Genomic DNA, 23,446 nt, shown 5'->3' with positions numbered 1-23,446 from the left:
CGGGGCGGGGTGAGGGGGCGGCGGGGCCGGGGCGCTGCGGGGCCCCGGGGCCTGTAAACAACCGGGGGCGGCGGAGCGCGGAGAGCGCGGGAGCTCGGCGCCATCCCCGGCGGCACAGCTGGGAGCGGGTCGGGCGGCCGGAGGAAGGGAGGGAGATGGATGGGGAAGGGGATGGGGACGGGGGGAGCGATCCCGCTGGGATGCGCTGCCGGGAGCCCCCTGCATTGCAGGCGCCTGCTGAGGGTGGGGGTGTCCCCGCAGCCCCCCGGGCACGGCGGGAGGAGGGTGAGCAGCGGGGTCTGGGCCTGGCTCAGGTAGGAGCAGCAGCTTTCCCTTTCTCCCTGCCCCCTCCTTTCCTCGCCCAGAGTTCATTTAATAAAGGCTATAAACAGCCTCCTCTCCCATCGCCACCCTAACGCTCGGGGCACGGCGCTGACTGGGAGGAAAAAAAAATAAAAAAAAAATAAAAAAAAAAAAAAAAAAAACAACAACGCGCATCTATTTATAAAGCACCCCACCCTGGTGAGGGTCGGAGCATCAAGCGCTCCCCAAATAGTGACATTGTGAGGCAGCGGGCGGCTTTCCCTCGCCAACGCCTTTCGGGCGTTTAAAGTTTGTGAGAGATTTCGGTGCCTTTGAAAACAATGTCGTGAGCAAAGGTTGCGCTGACGATCTGTGATCTGTCACGGCGTGCGTGGTAAAAGTCCGTGGAAGAAAATGCTGTCCTCGGTGAGAAAGTTGTGCGGCGATGTGCTGGGTAATTGGGCTTGCGTGTGAAATGCCAGAGGTTCTCAGCATGGTCTAACCTTTTTGTTACATTAAATTGTATTCTAGTAGCTGTGATACAACAGCTTGACGGTTTCAGGAGAATTGATTTTGCAGACATCTGTTCGATATGTATTTGTATTTATTTGATACGGTTAAAATATTTCTTCTTAGTGTTGCCATGTGGATGGCAATTTTGTGGGTACAGAACTAATGTTTAAGTTTACAGTAGCACTTGGGAAAAGCTAAATTTTTTGGAGCTATATATTCTGTCAAATGCAAAAGTGCTGTGCACTGGGGTGGCCTCTGTGGTAACCTTAAAGTTTAAGGTCCTTAAGGTATTTAATCCAAAGGAAATTTTTATTTTCTTAAGCAGAAGGCAGTTTTAGATCATGAGAGCAGCAGCTGGAAAGAAGGTAGGTGATGTTTTCCTTAGGTTGTGATATTTAGCATCAGAGTAAGCAGAATCAATTTAAGAAGTAGAAGTTCTAACTCTTGTATTCTAGGAAATGAATTTCCAAATAGGAACCCTTGTAGCACCTTCCTGAGCTGTTTCAGTGATTAGGTGGCTGAAGCAGATTTTGTGAAGTACTGGTGGAATTAGAGCTGGATGGCTACTGTTACTCAGGACCCTGAGTGAATTGCCAGATGACCAAGAATTGTGCAATTTCTACCCACATTTCTTCTCTGATAGCTTCCCATCTGTTGCTATTCATAGTTTCTTCTGTGAATAACATCAGAGAAAACGTGGGCCGGGGAAGTTTTGCACTCTACCTATCCAGTCACAGCAGTGTTAAAAGGAAAGGTTTTACAGGACAGCAGCTTGGATCGGTGCACCAGCATCAGCTGCTCCTAAAGTTTTCACTCCCAGGCCTTTCTGTGTCTCCCTTTTGTACATGAGACTGGGCTACAAGACTTGCTGATGCATCTTGCCAGTTATTAATGTTTTCCTCACAGAGATCTTTGTTAAAATCCTGGGATGAACATGGAGAGAGTTTGTCTGTCCTCTTGCTCTCCTCTGGCACAGCCATGTTCTTCTCATATACAAGCAAGGCCTAGCTCTGGTTTGCAGGTTTAGTCCTCTGCTTGGTGGTTGTCAGGTAAATCTCTCCCCTGGAGGTACAGTAGAAAACTTTACCTGTTTTCCAAGTATTTCCTTAACTGTCTCTAGGTATGTTCGGGATACTTTTGTTGAAAGCGAGGAGAGATGGAAATGCCAAATGACTGGTGAAGCTTGCAGGTCCAAACAAGCAGAGCTCACTCAGAGCAATTTGAATTAAAGCAGAATACTAAAAAGTTGGTTTTGGTTTTTTTTTTTTTTTTTCTTCCCTATAAAATCAAGCTGGTTGCTTCTTATCTGGAGTGGAGCTTATACAGTGGAGTTGAGTCATTCTTGCTGAGATAGCATTTTGAGAACTGTCGTTAAAATGCTTAGATATTTAACTCTGGCACAGTATAATTTGCAAACTTATGTAACTGGTATGTTTTTGAATGCAGCTGTCAATAAGAGATCTTGCACTTTTCGTTTTTAGTGGAACTAGGGAATCTAAAGCAGCTGCTTTTACAAGATGACCTAAATATAAATAATTTAAGAATAGCATATTTCTTACTAAAATGTTGACATTGCTGTTGGCTTAATTTTTATGTGTTCAGGTCAATTCTGATGTACAAAATACTTACGTAATTGGCTAAGCAGAACGCCATTGCAATTAAGTGATGGAATGATGCAGGTTGTGCTAATAAATAAACAAGTTTTAGAATGGGAAGTACTGTAAAATAACTGTTTTCATTTTGCCTTTGCAAACCAGAGACGTTTTAAAGACTTGAATAGTAGTAATGTTCGAAGTCAAGACAATAGTGGTTTATCATAGTTAAACCTGAGCCAAACTGCATTTATTCTTGCTATAGCGTGTGGACCTTTGCAATTTTTGCTCCTCTTTTCTCATAAATCATACTTGACTTTTAGTTTTTTATTAAAGAATTTACGTATCATCTGTTTCTTTCTAAATGACGCAGCTTGTAGTCTTATTTGTTCTTTTGGAAATTAGTCTGTTTTTGATAATACTTGGTTGCTGAACTCTTACAGATCTCTGTAGTTTTAATCACATGATCCAAATTTCAGTTTAGAATAGTAGGATAAGAAATAAACTTCGGTAACATTTACACACTTAACTACAGTCCTCTTCATTGAATGAATGGCAAATGCGAAGTATCAAGTCTGTGTATACAATGTGTAATCCCTGAAAAAAGACAGCGTTCTTAGGATATTTAGAAGATCCAGGGAACGTGCATAAATGTACATTTTATGGCATTTTATGTGCATTCCATTCACCAACGCAAAAAAATATTTTTAAGGGAGGATTCATATATTTGAGCCATGATGTGGTGCAGATCACAGTGGAGATAACGTTTCCTACTTGGAGCTTCCTTATGTTGCTCTCTGTGAAGGAACAATTTAGCATTTAATAAGATTTAATATTTCTAGAGTAAATCACTTGACTCTTAAGACTGGGAAGAATGTTTAGGCCAAGGGAATTGTAATCAGGGCAGGAGGAGAAAGCAAGGGTGATACCATGGGAGTGAATAGGCTGATTTTTGTTCCTGGGTAGAGGCAGTAACCACTGGGTGTTACTGGTGTTAAGCTACTGCTGCAAGGTCTGCTTTTCTGTATTTGTGTGCTAAACTCTGGTCTGTGTTAAACCACATTCTGAGTTACAGATTTCTGTCAAGTTGCTATCTTTTTTCTTATTTATTTTGTTTGTGTTTAAACACAAATACCAGTACAATTCACTAATGGATATTTCAGCTGCCTGTTGGAGTCTACAGAACAGAGTGTGTTTATAAATACATGAAACAGTTGCTCAGATTTTTTTAACAGCTCTTCTCGAAAGGTGTTTATATGTGACTAAAACAACAGAATAAAAACTTCTTTCACTGACAGACATTTCCAATGAAGTACACTTCTACTATTTAGAGTGTAAACTTTATAGCAGTTTATATGTATCTATATGTATCAAAAGAACATCTAAGAGTGTTGTGAAAGAAAAAGCAAAACTGGCTAACCATGTTTCAATATTGAAACATAGAGAAATGCAGCTTACAGAGAGAGGAAAAAGTACATTAGCCTCTTCATTGCTAGCAGGTTAATTCTCAAAAGTAAGAATATTTTAGTAGATAAAAAGGTCTCTAAAGTCTTCTAAGATAATAATTTACAAACCTAACAAACTCAAGTGTAACATGACTTGTATTTTGATAGCTGCAGTTTAAATAAAGCAAAGCACTTCAGTGTGCTTGTGGTGTTACACCACGTGCAGCTGAATTATGTAGGACTACTCAGATTTGTGATGTTGCTCTCATCTTCAGTGCCTTGCTGGATTGTGACCTAGAGAATGAAATGTACTCTCATGTTTGGGTCTCAGCTGTAATGTGAATGATTTTCTGTATCTATGTGTACCATTCATTTTTACTGCCAACTTTCCTTGTCATCTTAAATTCTAATGGCAGCCTGTATTCTTCTTGACCATATATCATAGCTATTTGTCCATTAAGTTCTGTGGCATTTTTTCCTTAGAAATGCTCTAAAATGCAGTAGCTACAAGAACTGTGTAAATTGTGCCTGAGCTCTTTGTGTTTGGAGATGAGTTTAAGGAATTCTCCAGCTGTTAAGTAAAACCCAGTCTTTGGAAAGGAGTGCAGAATGTGGAAAAATGTGGGCGGCTAAGCAGCTAGCATTAAATTGTAGGAAAATTTAATGAAGAAAGAATCAGTTGCTGTCAGTAAATAATCTTCTAGTTCCCTCAGTCAATTACAGTAAGTATTTGGACAGACCCTTGTTAAAAATCAACTGCTGCTGCTCTCTGTAAAAAAACCATTCTGAGGCTGCAGAGCAAGGCTCTGTAAGCTTAGGAAATGCTGGCATTAGCACTGCTTTGATTTTTTGAAGAGCAGGTGAATTCAACATTGTCCTCATTAAATGACCAGAATGTTTGGAGCTGTCATGAGCTCTGGTTTGGAGTGAGAGGAGCACCTTTACTCCTTGTTATCATGGGCAAATCACCTCTCTGTTGGTAGTGATAGAAATGAACTTGGCAATCAGTGTGCCCTCAGAGGAAAGCCTTCTGTCCTGAAAGCTTCTGTCTGCATAAAAGGCTAAGAACAAGGGTTGCTTTTTGAAATGGTTTATTTTTTATATTTTATGTAGTCTTGAGCGAAAAATCTGTTTTATTGCAGCAGTCATCCTCTGTCCTTGTTCTTTTGATGAGATAGGAATGCTGGGGATGTGAGGGCAAAATAGCTTTGTAAATAAAAGCTCTGTGTGTGTACAAATGAGCAAACTCCAGCTTTTCCTAAGCTTTGAGGATTTAACTTCCAGGTCTTAATGTGCTTCTGGCATAGTTTTGATGTCATTTCCTTGCAAGCAAAGCCAGGTTCCAGCTGTAACTTCAGAACATTTCCTATTTTATTGCCGTTTTATTCCCGTGTGTAGTCATCAGGTTTCGAGTCTCTCGTGCATGCTGCTTTTCCTATATCCTTACCAGAATAGTGTTAATGTTGCTGAGATTAGAACCCCACAAATGTTTTCATGTAAAGTGAAGGATCTGGGAAATTGCTTGTGTATTATTTCATAATATTGAGTGCTTGACTAAACAGGAAGTTTTGGGGCCTCCATGCAGACATCATCTTCTAATTATTGGGCACATGCATACTGGTTGTGTTTTCTCAAAATAGTTTATTTTTATTTTACTCCCAAGCTCTGTCTGTATAAACTTTATTTTCACTTGGGTTTCTTTCAGCCATATTGTTAAAATAAATTGCTCATAAGACAAACCATAAACAGTTGACTGGTGCTTCTTGTTGAAGTTAGGAAGATCTGAAGTTGGAAAGCTTTAAATAATTAGTTTTTAAAAGGAGCAGTGACATTGCTGAGCAACTGGAAACACAGGAGAAATTAAGGAGCAGATAGAGGAATGATTCCATGTGTTCAGTTTTCTTGAACTATTTAGGACTGTATTAACTAAATTGTTAAGATGTTTGTGGTGAGGTTATCAGTGAAACCATACAGCAGAGGGATGGTGGGCTTCTGTAAAAATTTGTACACATTGCCACAGGCAACAAAAAATGTTAAAAAAAATGGCAGCTTCCTGAACTGAGAGTGACTGTGAGTATTTTTTTCCCCATATTTCAGGAATAGCTCAGTTAATACAGTTGCTGTTTTGTTGTTTTTTAAATTATTGTTATTTGAGCCTCCCTTTGTTTTTGGAGTCTCGATGAATAATCCCATTGGGACCTTTTTCCATGGAGCATCTTTTTCCTGATTTATTTTAACACTTAGCTAAAACACTGACAAAAACAAATTGGCAATAGCTTGACTTCAGGTGCATTTGAACAACCAGAACAGTCATGGACAAAACCCATTCTGCTCTAGAGGCTCTTTACCCAATATCTTCACTCTTTTGGGTAGGGGCAGGATGGGCTAGGACTCCTCAGTTGTCTTGATTTTTCTGAATAGATTTAGTTGAACTTGATTAAAAAAAAGTAAATGCTTTTTGTTTGGTTAGATTTGTTTTTTTTTCTTTGATACAGAAATGGCAGTGGAATTATGTGAACCTCTAAAGAAAACATTACTCTGTGAATCTTTAACTTTCTTTTTTGTGGCAGGTATTGTTTGATTGGTAAAACTGACAGTGAATGAAGATATTGAGGCTTCAAGCTGTAAATAAAAGATTAAAAAAAAAAAAGCAATTTAGAGAAAAGGAGGATTTTAGCTATTATTTGAATAATTTGATGTGTTCAGATTTGCTAAATTCTTGCACTCTGAGTGGCTTGTACTCAAGTAGGAATTTTCAATTAGACCCACAGTGTTTAGGAGTGGGGAAATGATCTGCTGTGATGAGAAATGACAGTGGCAGAGCACTCGTGGTATTACAAATACTGGAAAAAATTGTAATTCAACTTTTATGACTTACTATAGCTCCATTCTTCTGGGTTGTCTCTTTCTGTTTCCCTTTCACCCATGTTTTCTTTGTGGTGAAACTTGCTGTGTGCAGTTCTGTTGGAATGGCTGTGTAGCACTGTGTACCCCTTCTGTCATGAGCAGCTTGGTTGGAATCCTTAAATTCACTTGTTTGCCTTGCTCTTTCAAAAAATTTGAATCTTACTGCATCTCATTGATATATAAACTGAAGCAAGGCCTTTCTTTTCTCCCAAATTCTGTCTACACAGACTGCAGCTTCCTTGGATCTTCCAGTTCTTTTTTTCTGTTGTTTCAATGGGGCTCTGAATTTTGACTGGAGCCTGCAGGAATTTCTGCACTGTTAACAAAGCAGTTGTCTAAGCTTTTTGTCTAAAATGGGTGTCTTTTGTTTATCTTCCAACACTTCTAAGTAAGAAATCTTTGGAAGGTGAAGTATAACCAGAAAGGTGCTGAACTCAGCAGCATGGACATGTTTTCTGCTTATTAATGCTTTCAAGCAAGGACCTTGGCATTTTCATTCTCATGCTGTTCAGACAGCAGCACATGAATTTATGCAGAGCTACCTCATTGCTTTTCATAGTTCTTGTTAGTACCATTTTGGTTGTCTACAACCAAATTGTTTTTCGTAGTGATTGGGCTGCTCGTACTTTGATGCTCCTGTGGTTTTTTCTCTTATGCCTTCCCACTTCTAATTTGTAGTACAGATATTTAGAAAGAAGCAAGAATTCTGTCTGGGCCAAGAAATACTCACTTAATGTGTTCTGAGGGTGCCAGTCATGTTAGGATCCTGATAAGTGACTGGCACTCATGGGTGCAAATTGTTTCTCCTCTCAGAATCAGTGTAGTGAATTTTCATTCCCAGCAGTGCTCTTGGTGATTCTGGAAATAACATAGTTTCTTCCATAACTGACCAGATTGCAAAATTAACTCCATAAAGAATTCTTGAAATTACATCACCATCTTTCAAACTTCTGAAGGAACAATTTGTTAGAGGTGAATTATCTGTTTCAATGTCCAAGGCTTCCTTTTGCAAAAATCAGATTACACGTGTCTCTGCTGGAGAGAGTTTGAACCTCAGCCAAAATACACTCATATTGAGAAGCTTCTCATTTAACCTTGGAACAGGTTTAGTTGTCTGCAGGAAAGGTAGGTAGGAGCAGAAAATAATGTTTTAAGAAGAAGCTGAAACATGTTGTTGAAGGGAGGGTGTTAACTTAGAAATGGTTACCTTCTGTGTTCCAGAAGGCTTTAATAATCCTTTCCTAAATCCTACCTGCCCTGCCATACTCACCACGTGGGATAAAATATTTTGCTGCTTAGTACAGGGAGGCATTTGGAAAGGCTGTCAGCTCCTAGCAAGGAGAAGGGATTTTAAGCAGAAGTTATGTTTAAAAAAAACCAACTCTCCAAACAACTTAGCTGAGTGAAATGGCAGTGCCTGTGGACCAGCTATTAAGAGGTCAGAGCTCATAGGTGTTTGTATCAGAGGTGCAGTGATTTAGTATTTTCTGCTGTGCTGTGAAGTTGTAATAGCCATCACTGTTGCATATTAATTATTAGAAGAGAGGGAGGATAAGTTGGGGAAATTTGGAATAGTTCATACTTTCCTTCATACAGACAGTTAACTTGCTTCCTTGCTTCCTCTGTTGTCTTGTTTTTTGGTTTTGTTGTTTTTTTTTTTTAGTCTGCCACAAGCCATACCTCCTACATCTGTTCTAAACCAAAAGTTCTTAATGTTATTAGAAATTTTCTTACCCATATGGGTAGTTTATGTTCTTCCTTTTGCAGTTGTCTTACTGAAATAGAACACAGACTACAGTTGCATCCCCAAGAAACAAATGTTCTGGTGGGTTAGTCTGTGTTTATTGAAATAACCCCAGTTTTGTATTTTATTTCTTTCACATAAACGGTTCATGTCTCCTAGCTGCCATATATTCCTGTGTCTGAAAGTACACATTCAGAAATACCAACTGTAATTTTTTGGTGTTTTATTGATGTTTCGAAGCATGAGTGCCAGAACTCCTTCATATAGCCTCCAATAGCTTTTAAATAGTTTCATTGGCAAGAAGCTTTTTCATGACTTCATTCAGCCCATGACTGTGGTGTAATTATGTCTCCTCATCTGCGTGTTCTGTTTTATTTTAGTCATTCTTCCGATCCCTGGGATGTTCTCTGACATGTTGTTTGTTAAAATTAATTGATTTGGGGCATCCAGTATGTACTGTCAGTTTTTCTTTCAGGAGGCTGTAACTTCTGAAAATGTTTCCACGTTTGCACAATTACATGCTGTCTGCTACTGCATCCAGCCTGCTTAAGGCACAGGGAAAAGTGCTGCAGATCAGGCTGGAGTTGAAGTGAACAAACGCCCTTTTTCTAGTCAGTAGCAGTCTGTATGATTTGGTGACTTGCTCTGTGTCCTGTAGTTCAAGTAAAGGTTGTAATCTTTCTCTATGGTCCTCATTACAACACACAGGGTGTAGTGTCACTGAGAGAATTGTTCCAGGAAATTGGAGTGTGGGGGTGTTTCTCAACTCAGTTAGAACAAGTGCCTGTGACTTCAGTGTGGTTCATGTAAGCAGCTTATCCTAGTGGAAGGAATACAGCTTGAACATTGTTTGAAAAGGATTATTAATTTACATATTGTTCAAGTGAAAGTTTCAGATGGGGGTGGTTTGTTTTCTGGGACAAAATGATCAAATCTTTGTCCAAATTCCTTGGAAAAATAAATTTATATTTCTGTTAGGGGTACGTGGAATTGCATTAACTGTCTTTTGTGAACAATTTAGGGCTTATCTTCGTTTGAACCTTCAGGTAAATAAACATGCAAATAGCAAACCAGTAAAATTTATTTTCCTGTGTAGCAGAAAGCATTACAGTTGTGCTGCCTGGATAGCACAATTTGAGGAACAAATGAAGGGGCAAAGAGATTTCATGCATTCCAGTGATGTATCTGTGGTTGTCCCTGGTTGTCCGTGGCCTGGTATACTAATTACCCTCCTTTTTCTTTGCCACTCTGTTCTCCAGTTGCATCTACTTTCAAGGAGTTTAGAGTTTAGCTACTGACTCTTTGGCATGCTCCATTCATTATTTCAGTTTTGTTTCTAATGCTGCAGTCCTTTGAATTTTGGCACTCTTGTGTTTTATCCAAGACCTTGTTATTTGTGTTGATTTTTCTAGGCTGTGTACAGTATTCTTACTTTTCTGTCTGGAAATTTAACTTGAGGTTTCTGTGCACTTGCTGGAGAGGTTGTCCTTCAGTTTGACCTCCACAAAATCAGTGCTTCAGAAATTGTGGTTAAAATGCACTTGTAGATGCAGAGACGCCCCCCCTGCACATTCATTTCTGTTCACAGGGGTCCATTTTCACATGTAGTTTTGTTCAGATGCTTCTCTCTTCTTCAGAGCCAAAACCCAGAAACTTGGACTGCAGAAAGCTCTTGTCTTTTGGGACCTAAAACTAATGGAAGTCACTGATTTGGAAATGGTGATCCAGGAATCATCTTAGATTAAAATTGAAGCTTGCTTGGCTGATGGCTGTGCAGTTGTAGCACCAGATGATGTGTGAGAATCACCATGTATGAAAAAAATGTTGCACCTCTGATCTTTTTACAAGGCACCACCCTTGCAGTCCTGTTCAGAATGTTCCTGCTTTAAGGAAAAAAAAAAAAAAGTGGTGTATTTTGCCACTAAACTTCATGATTAAAGTGCCTTTTCTCTTACTTTGCCTTTAATAGGAAGAATGTCTGTCTCCTTCACTACATATGTGCATCATTCAAGGCTTCCAAAAGTTGAGGCTTCCAGGGTAGAGGACTGGTTCTGTCTCCTGCCATGAGACTGCAGTTTTCTGATGTGGTTGTAGAAATGTGTGACTGGATTAATTCTTTGGAGAATAAAGATCATAAAATGAGGGCTTCTCTTAAGAAAGATGACTAAAGACATGAAGAGAGGCTGAGTTAAGCCATGTTCAGGATCTGTTTTACGTATTGCACTTACTGCACGCAGTGTGTTCTGGGTCTGTGTTTTTACATAACAAAGTCATGCTGTAACTTGGGCACTTACACTGCTATAGGTTAATCAGATTTGCATACGGAGTTATGTGCTTAACCAAAGGTGTCATTCCAACTCAGTCACTGAGTGCACACAGCACCTCATCAAAGAATGACAAATGTGCTCATAATTTAGGTAGACACTGGTGTGTGAAAGATGTTTCTGTAGATATGGACTCAAAAACAGGTCTGAAAGGTATTTCTAGCAGGAAGGAGGAATGGCTTTCTTATGTCAGCATTTCTCTGTGTGTGTCCATACTTTCTTGTAAACCTTAAGATTCTTTTTGTTCATAGCTAAGACTCTTGAAATTCTTTAGGTTTTAATTACACATTAAGGATATGGGGGGAGAAGTAGCAGGTAGTCTCCAATTCATCAGAATTCACAGATGGGTCAGTTTTAACTGAATTTTTTCTGAATGAGAATTGGAATTCTGGGAAAAAAAAACTAAAGATCTGGCACATTCATCTTAACCACAAATAAACGATGCTTTTTCAGCAGATACAGTGAGGGTTTTGAAAACCTGGCCTATTCTCCAGGTTTAGATGGCTATTCTGGTAGAAGTCTGGTTAGCTGGAATATGGCAGGGAAGACAACTGCAGTCTGTTATTGCAGTTTTCAGAGGGGGATCACTTCCTGCTGTGGGCAGTTTCTGAAGGAGTTGTTCCATGGCCACACCGTGGTTTTCCTTTTTGCCCAGCTGTGTTCTCATCCATGGTGGGCAGCTCTCACTCCTGAAGAATCCTGAATCAACATCTCACCTACAAAGCTTAGCTTCAAGGACCTCCAGCTTTCAGGTTGCCTTCTGGGAAGGGATAAGGCAATTTGGTACTTAAATGGAGAGTGATTTGTTAACTTAGAAGGTGTGCTGGCAGTTCTGTAGTTGTTAGAACTTCACACAGATTGTCTGTACATATTTCTAATTTGCATGATAAACTACTGAGCAGGACAAACAGTTTACAAAGCACAGCTCTGAATGTTGTGTGCATACTAAGGTGAGAGATTAGGAGAAAAAAGGCCCTTTTTAGTCCAGATTTTGACAGTGTTGTCAGTGTAACTGTACACTGGTCTTAATGTTTTCCTGTTTTATTTTAAATACAGCAATAACGTCAAATACTGTACAGAAGTATATTTGCTAGGGCAGTTTCTGCTTTTTGAGCTTTAAATTAAGGTAAAAAAGTTGAATATCTGCATTCTGTTTAGTGATCTCCTCAACAAAAAGAACATTCAGTGTTAAACTCTCCTCCTATCATAGAATGAATAAAAAGTGTTATTCAGCAAAATAATTACCCATGTGATTTATAGCAGCATTCTGTAATTATTTTGATCACTCTGACTTCACTAGAGTTGCATGTGAAGATAAAAAAGTCTTAAGTCGTATTTTTTTCCTAGCAACTGCAGTAATGTGAACCTCCTGCATGTGCTTGGGACACAAGACACATGGTGCACACTCTGTTTTGTTGGTTAGTTACAGCTTGCTTGGGCATCAATATTTCGTGTTTACTTGAGAAGAGACAGAACTCCAGAGCAGGGTTTAGGGTGAGGGGAAGCAGAGGTGAATTGCTGCTGCCATCCCCCTACAGCTGAAGTATGTGTTTTGTTTTTGTTAGCAAAGCATGTGAGCCAAAGAGTGCATAACCAGTCCCCATGCCTCACATTTGAATCACTGTTGTGGTGAGATCAAATATAAACATTTCTTGACTGTTTATTTTAACACAGATGTTTCAGAAAGGTTGACAGTGGAAGAGACAGTGTGAAGAGCTTTGTTGGATATATGGTGTCACTAATGGCTGGTGCTGTATTGCAATAAAAGCATGTTATAAAAATGTGATGTTGTCACTTAGAAAACTGATCAAATATATTCCATGGTCAAGCTAAACATGTCTGAAACCCCTGGTGTACTAATTTTTCTGCTAGTGTAGCTTTTAGCTGGGGCCTCAGGTAAAATCTGTTTCTGAGGTTCTTTTCACAGCTAATTTTTGTCCAGAGTCTTCAAACAGAAAAGCTCATAGTTTTGTTCCATTACTTTGTATTGTATAACAGTGATTTGCAGACTCTTTTGATGCTTCCCAAGGCATAATTTGCAAGTATGCAAAGTGTGTGACCTGTTTTGTATGATTTTTTAATAATGAATGCACAAATAAAGTGATGTGGATTAGAAGGGTGGGTTGGATGGTTAGGGTGTGAAAGCCATGAAGATAAACCAGTCAGTTTACACTGCCTGCAAATATAACTCTTACTCTCTTAAGCGTGAATATTCGCTGCATCACATCCCAAGGAGGAAGTGAAGGAGGAGAGGGTGCTGTGTATGGGTCTGGCTTGAATCTTGATTCATACAAGAATATACAATACACGTGATTTTATTTCCAAACAGATTTCCTCAGACTTGTCAGGGGCAGTTGTCTTCCAGTGAAGCATGAATACATGAGGGTTTTAAGTAAATCTGCAGCACAGACATCTGAGAAGCTGCTGCGTAATTTAACCGAAAATCTAAGGATGAGCTTTCACAAGATGGCTGAGCCAAACTAATGGCTTGCTGCTGCCTAAAGGGACAGCTGCTCTGTTCCTTCCCAGTCCTGCTGCTAATTTATCATGTTGCTTTTTCCTTTATGCAGACTCTGGCATCCTCTTGGTCATTCTTATAATTTATCTGTTTTAAAAAAGCCAAATAACAACTGAACCCAAAAAACCCTGAAATCCCCTTCTTAAAAAAAACCCCCAAACTAATCAGTTTGCTTTCATTTCCCCATCGCTCCCAGAAAAGCAATGTTAGCAGGAATTTGTGGCCAGCAGGTAGGGATCTAGGGAATGCCAGTGTCCTGGAAACATTGAACTCTTTCATGGCTCAGTAGTTGCAGGGGACAGCCATTCAGATGTGTGCCAGTTAACAAGTCCTCTTTGAAACTGGTTTCATACATAGTTCTATTAGAGCTTTTGTCAGAACCATGAATGACAGTGAACATAAATTTTTCAAGTAAAACAGCTGAAAATAGAAAAATGTGAAAAGTGCAGTTCAGCTAGTAGTAGTGTCCTTGTTTCAATTAGATGAAAGCAATGCAAATTTTACTGGAGACACAGAAAAATCAGCTTTATAGCTGTGTATTTTGGGCATCTTAACATGACTTGTACCATTATTTAATATCTTCCAACAGGATTTTTAAACTAGGCATTTAAGAAATATCTTAATAATCCTTGTTTTTTCCTTTGTAGAACTGAAGGAAGGTCACCATGGGAGCATTTTTAGACAAGCCAAAGATGGAGAAGCATAACGCCCAGGGGCAGGGGAACGGGCTGCGTTACGGTCTGAGCAGTATGCAGGGCTGGCGCGTGGAAATGGAGGACGCACACACGGCTGTCATTGGTTTGCCAAATGGACTTGATGGATGGTCCTTTTTTGCTGTCTATGATGGGCACGCTGGATCCCAGGTTGCCAAGTACTGCTGTGAGCATTTATTAGATCACATCACGAGCAACCAGGATTTTAAAGGGCCAGATGGGCCACCATCTGTGGAAAGTGTAAAGAGCGGCATCAGAACAGGTTTTCTGCAAATTGATGAACACATGAGAGTCATCTCCGAGAAGAAGCATGGCGCAGACAGAAGTGGGTCAACAGCTGTGGGTGTCATGATTTCTCCCCAACATACGTACTTCATCAACTGTGGAGACTCGAGAGGTTTGCTCTGTCGAAACAGGAAGGTTCACTTCTTCACACAGGATCACAAACCAAGTAACCCGCTGGAGAAGGAGCGTATACAGAATGCAGGTGGCTCCGTAATGATTCAGCGTGTGAATGGCTCCCTTGCTGTTTCAAGGGCACTTGGGGACTTTGATTACAAATGTGTCCATGGGAAAGGTCCTACAGAACAGCTGGTCTCACCCGAGCCTGAAGTTTATGAAATTGAGAGATCAGAAGAAGATGATCAGTTCATCATCCTGGCGTGCGACGGTATCTGGGATGTTATGGGAAATGAAGAGCTGTGTGACTTTGTAAGATCCAGACTTGAAGTCACTGATGACCTTGAGAAAGTTTGCAATGAGATAGTTGACACCTGCTTGTACAAGGTAGCCAGACTTGAGAGAAGGAGTTTACTGTGCTTTCCCTATTAGAAGTTTATGAGCAAGCTAATAATAACTTTGCTTCCAGTCTATAAATATTCAGTGGTTTATGGTAACATGACTTTGACAGTGATGACCATGTTTCCTACAAAAATGGTGATAGAGGGGGAATGAACACACAACAGAAACAATGTTTTTCTGGGTGGTTTTGGTTAATTAATCATGTACAGATACACTGTGATCAGTGGAAAACTAGAAGCTAATGGGAATTTATGGGCAAGCTAAAGACAATAACTGCCCTTTTCTGTTTCATAATGTACTTTACAAAACCTCAACTCTTAAGACTTAATCAGGCTAGGGAGTGAATTTCCCCTTCCTAATCTTCCCCTGCTTCCTTGGGCACATAGTATTAACATTACTGTCATATTTGCATCAAGATACATGCAGAATCAATGAACCTTGACTTCATATTTTGAAGACCTGGCTTCCTAAGTTAGTTTTTGTTTTGGTTTAATTACTGTATTTCTTACTCACTGTTGTGTGATACAGCTCTGAAACCAGCTCTAGTAGATGAAGATGAGACTGTTTGGTTTAACAAAACTATGTAACTTTGTCTGCATTAACTTCTACTTTGTATTAATAAGTTGCAATGTGATGCAGTTACTGAGTTTCATAGCTTGATACTTACTTTGCAAAGGTAAACTGGAAGTCATAAAGCAAAAAAAGCCAACTTTTTTCTAAAGAAACAAGACAACATCCCTGCTCTTCCCACGTGGCTAACAGGATCATTGTTTCCCTTCTAGAAAATTGTAATTGCTTTCCAACACCTTGGCAGATTGATAATGGTTATATTTTTGTTTACTATTTTTCTTTGGCAATCCTAAAAGCAAATACCAGGAAAGGAACAGTGGCTTGTGAATGCTGTAAGCTTTGCAGGAGCCAACTGTCAGCACCTCCCCATACCCATATACTGTTATTTTGCACACTGGCTTTTTCTTGATCTTGCTGACATGAGTGGAGTTAATTAGTGTTAAAAGTTAAGCCTGTGGATGCATGTTTGTAGGCCAAAGCACAGGGGTATTGAAAGTAAACCAAACAGTTACTTTGCTTAAGCAGAATGTGTTTGTATTCAAGTACTGGGGTTCATTTATTTGGAGTTTTAAATGTAAACATTTTTTGCAAAGATCTGAGTACCTTACAGCTGGTTTTCTAACAAGTTCTATCACTTGCAACTTTTCATGTTTTAAATGAAAAGGAGAAGAAAAAACCTAATAGCTGTGATTTTTAGTGGAATTACTGTCTGAATTTAGCACCTTCCTGATTAGTGCTTTTGAGCAGTAATGGTTTTGTTCACATATTCAGCTGTTTTCCCAAAATGATTGGATGGCACTTAAACCAAGATGGAACACAACTTTGTAATTATACATCACTCATTAGTCATGTCAGTTTTTAGATGACAATGGGGTGTCTTTAACTGGCTCCATGTAGTCTGCAGACCATAAAAGTGGAAAAAACAATGACTGAAGAATTGTACCAAATGAATGGGTCTGGAATTCTGTAAGGGGTACAGGGAGATTAATTCTAGCGATAATATTAATCCATAATAGCGAAAGTTGGATTCTGATATCATATGATTTGTGAATTTCTGTATTTAAAATGCTTTGATGTGTGTTTAGCCTGGTGTGTATACATTTCTCAAATCATTTTTTCTTTTCCACCAGGGAAGTCGAGACAACATGAGTGTGATATTGATCTGTTTTCCGAATGCACCAAAGGTATCACCAGAGGCGGTGAAAAGAGAGGCAGAGTTGGACAAGTACCTGGAAAGCAGAGTAGAAGGTGGATCATTTAAAAAAAAATAAGTAACTTTGTTTCTAAACAGACCCCTGGCCCCCTTCCCCTTCCAACAACTAAACCCTTAACACATACAGGCTTTTTAATAGACCTTCAAGTGCCATTGGCCATCCTGTGTACCTCTGAAAAAGGCACTCATATATGTCCTGAAAAAGTTCTGCTATGAAAGTGGAGCAGCCTGTAGCCCTGAAAATTATTCAGGATGGCAAAGAATTTATTTATGCCCAGTGTTCTTCCTGAGTCTGTTGACAGCACTAACTTCAGACCAGTGAATCCTGGTTCCTGTTACACGGAGTTAAAGAAAATAATCAGAATGTCTTACAAAGTGTCTGTGAAGATGGTAATTTGAGTGCCATTTATAGTTAAATACAAATCAGTTAGCTGTGATACTTTATTATCCAGTAATAGTAGGGTTACAACTTGATTACTATAATCTTTAAACACCTGCTTACATATTTACTTATTTGAAAGTACGTCAGAAATTTGTCAAAGCTAATCTTTAAGCATTCATGACAAACAAAAGCTGGGAACTCATTTTACTCATAGTAACTTAAAAATTTTTCTTTAAATTTGTATTTCAGGAGTTCTTAAACTTTAAATTGAAACTGCAAGTCTGGGGCTTTTTGGATCACGTAAAATGATATTTGAAATCAATTAGATTCAAAATAATTTCTGATTAAAACTGCATTTATAGTGCCTTTTGATATTTAAAACCAACTACATCTTGGAGTTTGTTTCTGAAATCTAAGACATGCTGTATGCATTATTTGCATAGGTTAAGTCTATTTTTGAAGTGGACTCCTCTGTGTGTTACAAGTCTAGTTATGTGTGTGTATACTCCCAAGAATCCTTAATAGCACAGGGCACGATAGGCAGAGTTCTCCACAACTATGGTAGCAGTGATTAGTAAGTTAGAGGAGTACATTATGCACTTTTTTCCTCCTTAACTTGCATGATGGTAACACAGTGCAGCTCCAGAAATTTCACAGAGAACTTGCCTGCATGGAAATTTTGGGCTCAGACAAATCCATGTGCAATTTTTAAAGCACTTACAACTTGTGTAGGTGCTCCTGCAGAAAATACCACGTTTTTCAGAGGCTTCACTCGCCAGGTCTCAGCAAACTGCATCTGTTCTGCCCCTGAACAAATGCCCAGGCAGACATTTCTGTTTTGTCATCTCCACACTTGCCTGAGAGGAGAGGTTGGTGCACAGTCAGTGCTGGTGTGAATCTCCCTGACAGCGTGGCAGGAATGTCCCAGTGCAGTCACACTGCGGGAGGGAAGTGTCAGCAGAGCAGGGAGCAGGTTTGCACCAGGCCTGTGAGGAGCTCGCTCTGTGTGCCCACCCACAGATCTGGTGGAGAACAAGTGTGCTGTACATTCACACATTGATTCACAGCGTGGTAACTCTCCTTATCTGGGCAAGTGCTGCCTTCTTATCTTAGATGTTGTGTCTGAGCTCAGACAAACCCGTGGCCTAGAATAAGAAAATATGATGAAGCCAAGGCTGGCATCTTCAGCTGGCCTCATCATACCCCAGGAATGTTACAGTGAGGAAAGCTGACATTTTTGTACAGCTGCTTCATTTTGTAAAGGAACAGCCTAAACACTGGACCTGCATGTGGTTATGGTACATACAAGGAATTTGGCTGCTGGTACTTTGCATTTATACAAATAGGAAATTTGCAGGAATGATCAAAGTGTGATAATTGCATAGAGGCAGAAGGATTCTATATGTAGTTATAAAGCACTTTAATACTAATTTAATGGGATGATGTCTGAACAACTTGAGGAAATATATTGTACTTCCTCTCAAGGGTCTTTGCTTAATATCTAGAGTTATCCTCAACCTTTTGTCTGTTGTTGCACAAAAATATTATTTAAATGAATGAATATTTAGTAAACACTACTCAACCCAGCAGTGATTTGTGTCAGCTGTTTGCAGAATTTGGCCTTTTAGGACTTATGCATGAGGAAAGTTGAAAGGCCTGAACTAAGGCAGAATTTCAAGAACAGGAGTTGATAACTTTGTTATATTTAATATATAATTAATTAATGTGCCATTGCATTTTTTCTGAAGTGGATAATGCCTTATTGACTAGTAAGGTAGGACTGCTGCAGCATCTGAAACTTTATACACTACAGTGAATAATCTTGCTCTTATATTAGGATACTATAAGAGTGGCAGTGCTTAACTTTAAAAGCCTGATTTTTGGCTGAAGGAACTAAAAAATATAAAGAGTACTTTTAGAATGATCTTACTAATATGTAATATCAATTTAATTTAAAATTAGTTAAAATGGAAACTTGATCAAAATGCATATTACATATTTTTATGCACTTCAGTACTCAGTGAAGTCCAACAGATAATAAGAGTCGATCCTTTCTAAAGTGCATTTTTTTTTCTGGTTGTATTTTTATCCCATTGGCCCAGAATATACCTTTATACTGTTAAACACTAGTGCAAATTTTAAGACTGAATAGGATTTAATAATGATGGTCATCTTGAATAAGGAGAGATGATTCAGATCTTAAAAAATGTAGAAACTTTTCTACTTACTATGTCACTTAAGACTCTCCTGATGTCTTTGTGGTCCAGATTTGTAGCTGCAACAAATAATGGAAGAAGCAGCAAGTGTGGAGAAGCATCCTTGTGCCAATACTTGCAATAAATCAATGTTACTTCTAAAGTAATGTGAACTTCATGGTAGAAGTAATCAGTCATTCCAAAATGTGTTGCTATTATTTGCACTAATATGTGTTATCAATGTGTTGACTCTAAAAAGAAACTTGTCTAAGCTTTTTTTTTTCTGTTCTTTTTTTTTTTTTTTTTTTTTGCATAAAACCATTCCGTAATAGATATTCTCTGCAATATTTATACCTATGTAGAGATAAAGAATTTAAAGTTAGCTGTTATATGTTCCTTCCCTAATTTTCACATAAACAAAGTTCTGGCTTTTTCTTAAACTTTGTATGGAATTCCCATTTTTCAATCCTTTCTTTTAGGGTTGTAAGTACATTTTTCCAGTACTTGATGCCATGAAAATGTGTAGAAGGTTTAAAAGTAAATCAAAGACTGGGGGGAGGTTCGAAGGTGTATTGAAACAAGATAATTCCAATAAATTAAACACAGCTAGCAGACCGACTCCATTTGTTGTGTCTTCAGTGTTCATTCAGTCTGTATCTATAGTTTTTTCAAAATATAAATGTATTCATTTAGTGGAGACTGTATGTTAAATGTACTGCAGTTACAGGTTGTGAAACTGTGTAGTATAGGTCAACTATAAATTCCTTATTTTTGTACAGCAGAACTTTAGAACTAGCACAATGTAGCATATTCTAGATGTTCAAAATTGCACAATAAAGGAACTTGGCAAACCAAATCTGAGATCTTGGCTTCTTATTCAGATTTAAGATTCATAGATTATTTCTTTGCTAAATGTAAGATGGTAAAATGAACTTCGGCTGTAGATTTTGAGGAAATGGCAAGTTTTTGAGGTGTCTCTGGTGTGCGGTGTCATGTGTTTAAAATTTAGGTTTTGAAGTGAACAGCTTAAAGTTCTGTGCTGCAGAATTTGATTCTGGTTGAGGACTAGGCAGTGTTTCCACTATACCTTGCAAATAATTTACACAGCCTGACTGCAAAACAGAGCTGATGGTTTTTGTAAACACACACAGCCCTGAAAAACCATTACATACACACAAAGTAATTCACAATTGTTTTTTAGGTTTTGTTTTGACTAAAAAGGACTGGATACATGTTGGTTTTAAAAACTTTCAATGTGCCTTATCTCACAAATTATAAAATGGAAACTTTGTATGTTCTTCTGGAATTTAGGGCAAAATGTGAATGCTTGAGTATTTTGCAAAAGTGGTACTGATGAATTCCAACTGCTTTCAAACTGTGTAATGCTTTACTACATGAAGAATAGTGTGCATGTACATACATGCATGTTTAGATGTGCACACATGTACACATTATTGTATGCATGTTGCAGTATTCACTTGAGGATGAAAAGCACCAGGTCTTAATAATTCACAATTTTTGCAACTTCTGAGAGGTCGTGTTTGCAGAGAAATGAATGAGATGCATTTTAAAAAATGTTCTTGTTCTTTAAATTTCATAAAATACCTATTTAAGGAATGACTCTTCAGGGGTGATATGATCTTGAATGTCTTGAATTCAGATAAAAATGCGTGCTTTTGACTTGAGGAGAAAAGTGAAAAAAGCAAACACAAAAAAAAAACCTCATAAAAACCACCAAACCAACCAGGCCTAAGAACAAAATTAAAGGATTAATGTCTTGACAAATGTGGCTGTGGCTACAGTACAGATGCTCTTCACCCAGAAGCTGGAGTGGATCAGCTTTAAGTTTCTGCCCTGAATTGAAATATCTTCTGAGCTGAGGATGAAACTGTCAATTAGATGTGGTGTCCCTGGCTTTTAATTTATGTGTAATAGTCCTTAAATTTGCATGTTGCTGTAATGCAGTGAGGTACAAGTATTGGTTAATACACATACAGCCATGGGAATTACTTCTGACATGTCTAACCTTTTATTTCTTGAAAATACTATGTTTTCTGTGATGGCAATAGTATTTTATATTGTGTTGCAGTGATAAAACTGGTGTTAATATCTGCCCCATGCCTTGGGCATATTGTGGGAAGATATTACACCTTCTGTCTAATGTATAGCAGGAAAGCCATTAAAGATTTTTTTCCCCACTGTTACTAGATAGCTGTGTATTTCTAAAACCAAGTCAGCATGTTGAACAGCAGTAAATCTGTGTCAAATCTGTTACAGGTTTTTACTTATGGAACCAAAGTTAACAATTACCATGTTGAGTACGGTCTGTCGCTTTAATTTTTTTTTTTTTAATTTATTCATTTTTAATGTTAAGCTGCCTTTTTATAAAACTGAGTGTTTCAATCTTTTGAAGTTAAATTTGGACTGCACTTACAAAAAAAGTACTTCTGATTCCCAGAGATCATAAAGAAGCAGGGTGAAGGAGTGCCAGACTTAGTCCACGTGATGCGTACGTTAGCAACTGAGAGCATCCCAAACCTCCCGCCGGGGGGGGAGTTGGCAAGCAAGTGAGTTCACATCAGTGTACATGTGGGGTTTGATTTAAATCACGTTGTAACTGCAAGGCCACTCTTAAAAAAGTTGGGGGGCAGGGAGGGAGGAAGGGCACAGGACAAAAGGTGATGATCTGTTCTCCAGCTCTTACTACTCAGTTGTTCTGGATGAAAAGGACAAGCCTAAGAATGGAGTTGACGATGAATCATTGCAAAAATTAAATGTCAAACTGTAGTTTTGGGAAGGAATGAGGGGTTTTTAAGGGTGGCCTGAGTGTCTGGTTTTTGTAATGAACTGGGGTTTCTGGGGGGATGTTACATTTGAACATGTGAAAATAATGCCCTGACTTTAATTACTTGGGTTGAAGTGTTACACATTTCAACAAGAAGTGATATGCATAAAATGTTTTGCTTGGCAGCTTTCTTTTCTTGTCTGTAGCCGTGTTGTAATTGCTTAAAAATTTGCTTTTGTTCCTCTCTGTTTGTGACAAATCTGAAAGCAAGATAGAAATCTATCAAGAAAGAAAAGTGGGAAGTTAAATTTGTAGCTTTATGCAGCTGGCTTTGTCCTTGAAGGTTTCAGTGGTGATGCTTTTTAGTTTCCCAAATATTCAGTCTTTAAGGAAGCAATGTGCTCAGCTTGTTTGCACCCCAAACCAAGTGCTTTTTGATTCAAAAGATTCTTCATGAGCCTGTGCTGTGTTAAAAAGGATTGGGCACATATGATACAGAGTATTTTTGACCTTTCAGAGTCTGATTTTTGTATTGTTACACCAAAACATCAGGACTTTAGGCATATAACTGAATAAATTAGAAAATTAAAAATTGAATAAATTATGAAGGGATAAATTCAATAAATTATAAAGTGACAACTGTAAAGATGGCTTCTAGAAAACAATATTGTTCTTATAGGAGCTGTTTGACTAGGAGAAGAAGAGATGGCAATTTAAAGTATAATAGCATCTCTTTAGGATGGGCTGCTGTACTGTTGAAGTATGAGTGAGTCAGTTACTCATGAAATGCAGCATACAAATTGATTTTTCTTCATCTCCTTTGGCTGGAAGTAGCATCATGGCTGTGAAGAAATGCTGAAGTGATGTGACTTCAGCATTTTGTGTCTCAGTGATGCTAGTTTGAATAGGGACTTAGAGAAATATTGATTTAATTGGATGTTTATGTAACTTAAAGCACTATTGCCAATTTGGAAGGAAAATAATGCTTTTCAAGAAACCTGCCTGTATTTAGAATCAGAGATACCTATTTCTTGAAAGATATGGGAAACTTTCCAATCCATCTATGTAATGTACCTTGTGTGTAATTGCTTGATTTTATTGCTTTAAATCCAACCTCTTCTTTCATGCCCTATAACCATTCACTCTGATGTTTTATCGTGGTAGTTCCTGACTCTTCAGTGTTGCAGGATGATTCCAAAGCTTGTCATCTGCTTTTTCCTTCTCTTGCACTCCTTTGTGATTGCTCTGCATGCATTCATCAGCAGTTTAAAGGTTGCTCTTTGAAGTTTGTTTTGCATCACAATCTGCTACTTCATCTTACTTGGTTCTGCAGAATGGGATCCAAAAGAAAGTTGCATTTAAAGTCCAATATGTAATTTCTGTTTTTTTACTTCCCTCTTTCCTTCCTGTTCTCCCTTCAAAGTTTTTTCCTTGTATACTG

At 38.5% G+C, this 23,446-nt stretch overlaps 1 protein-coding gene across 4 annotated transcripts in view; it reads left to right on the top strand.

Moving 5' to 3' along the window:
• PPM1A (protein phosphatase, Mg2+/Mn2+ dependent 1A) overlaps window positions 1–23,446 on the top strand; it is a 37,078-nt gene that overhangs the window by 456 nt on the left and 13,176 nt on the right. For 3 of the 4 annotated variants that reach the window (XM_041459388.1, XM_041459387.1, XM_041459386.1), the window contains exons 2-4: window positions 13,994–14,845; window positions 16,561–16,678; window positions 21,679–21,787. In XM_041459388.1, coding sequence (XP_041315322.1) covers window positions 14,012–14,845; window positions 16,561–16,678; window positions 21,679–21,787 — 1,061 coding nt within the window. In that variant the 5' untranslated portion in view covers window positions 13,994–14,011. The remainder of the gene's footprint in view (window positions 1–13,993; window positions 14,846–16,560; window positions 16,679–21,678; window positions 21,788–23,446) is intronic. The other variant, XM_041459389.1, reaches the window with a different exon arrangement.

The sequence above is a fragment of the Pyrgilauda ruficollis genome, unplaced genomic scaffold, assembly GCF_017590135.1.
Source record: "Pyrgilauda ruficollis isolate IOZ18807 unplaced genomic scaffold, ASM1759013v1 scaffold135, whole genome shotgun sequence".
NCBI lineage: Eukaryota > Metazoa > Chordata > Aves > Passeriformes > Passeridae > Pyrgilauda > Pyrgilauda ruficollis.
The sequence above is the reverse complement of the archived record's forward strand: the minus strand, read 5'-3'. Positions and strand labels throughout refer to the sequence as shown.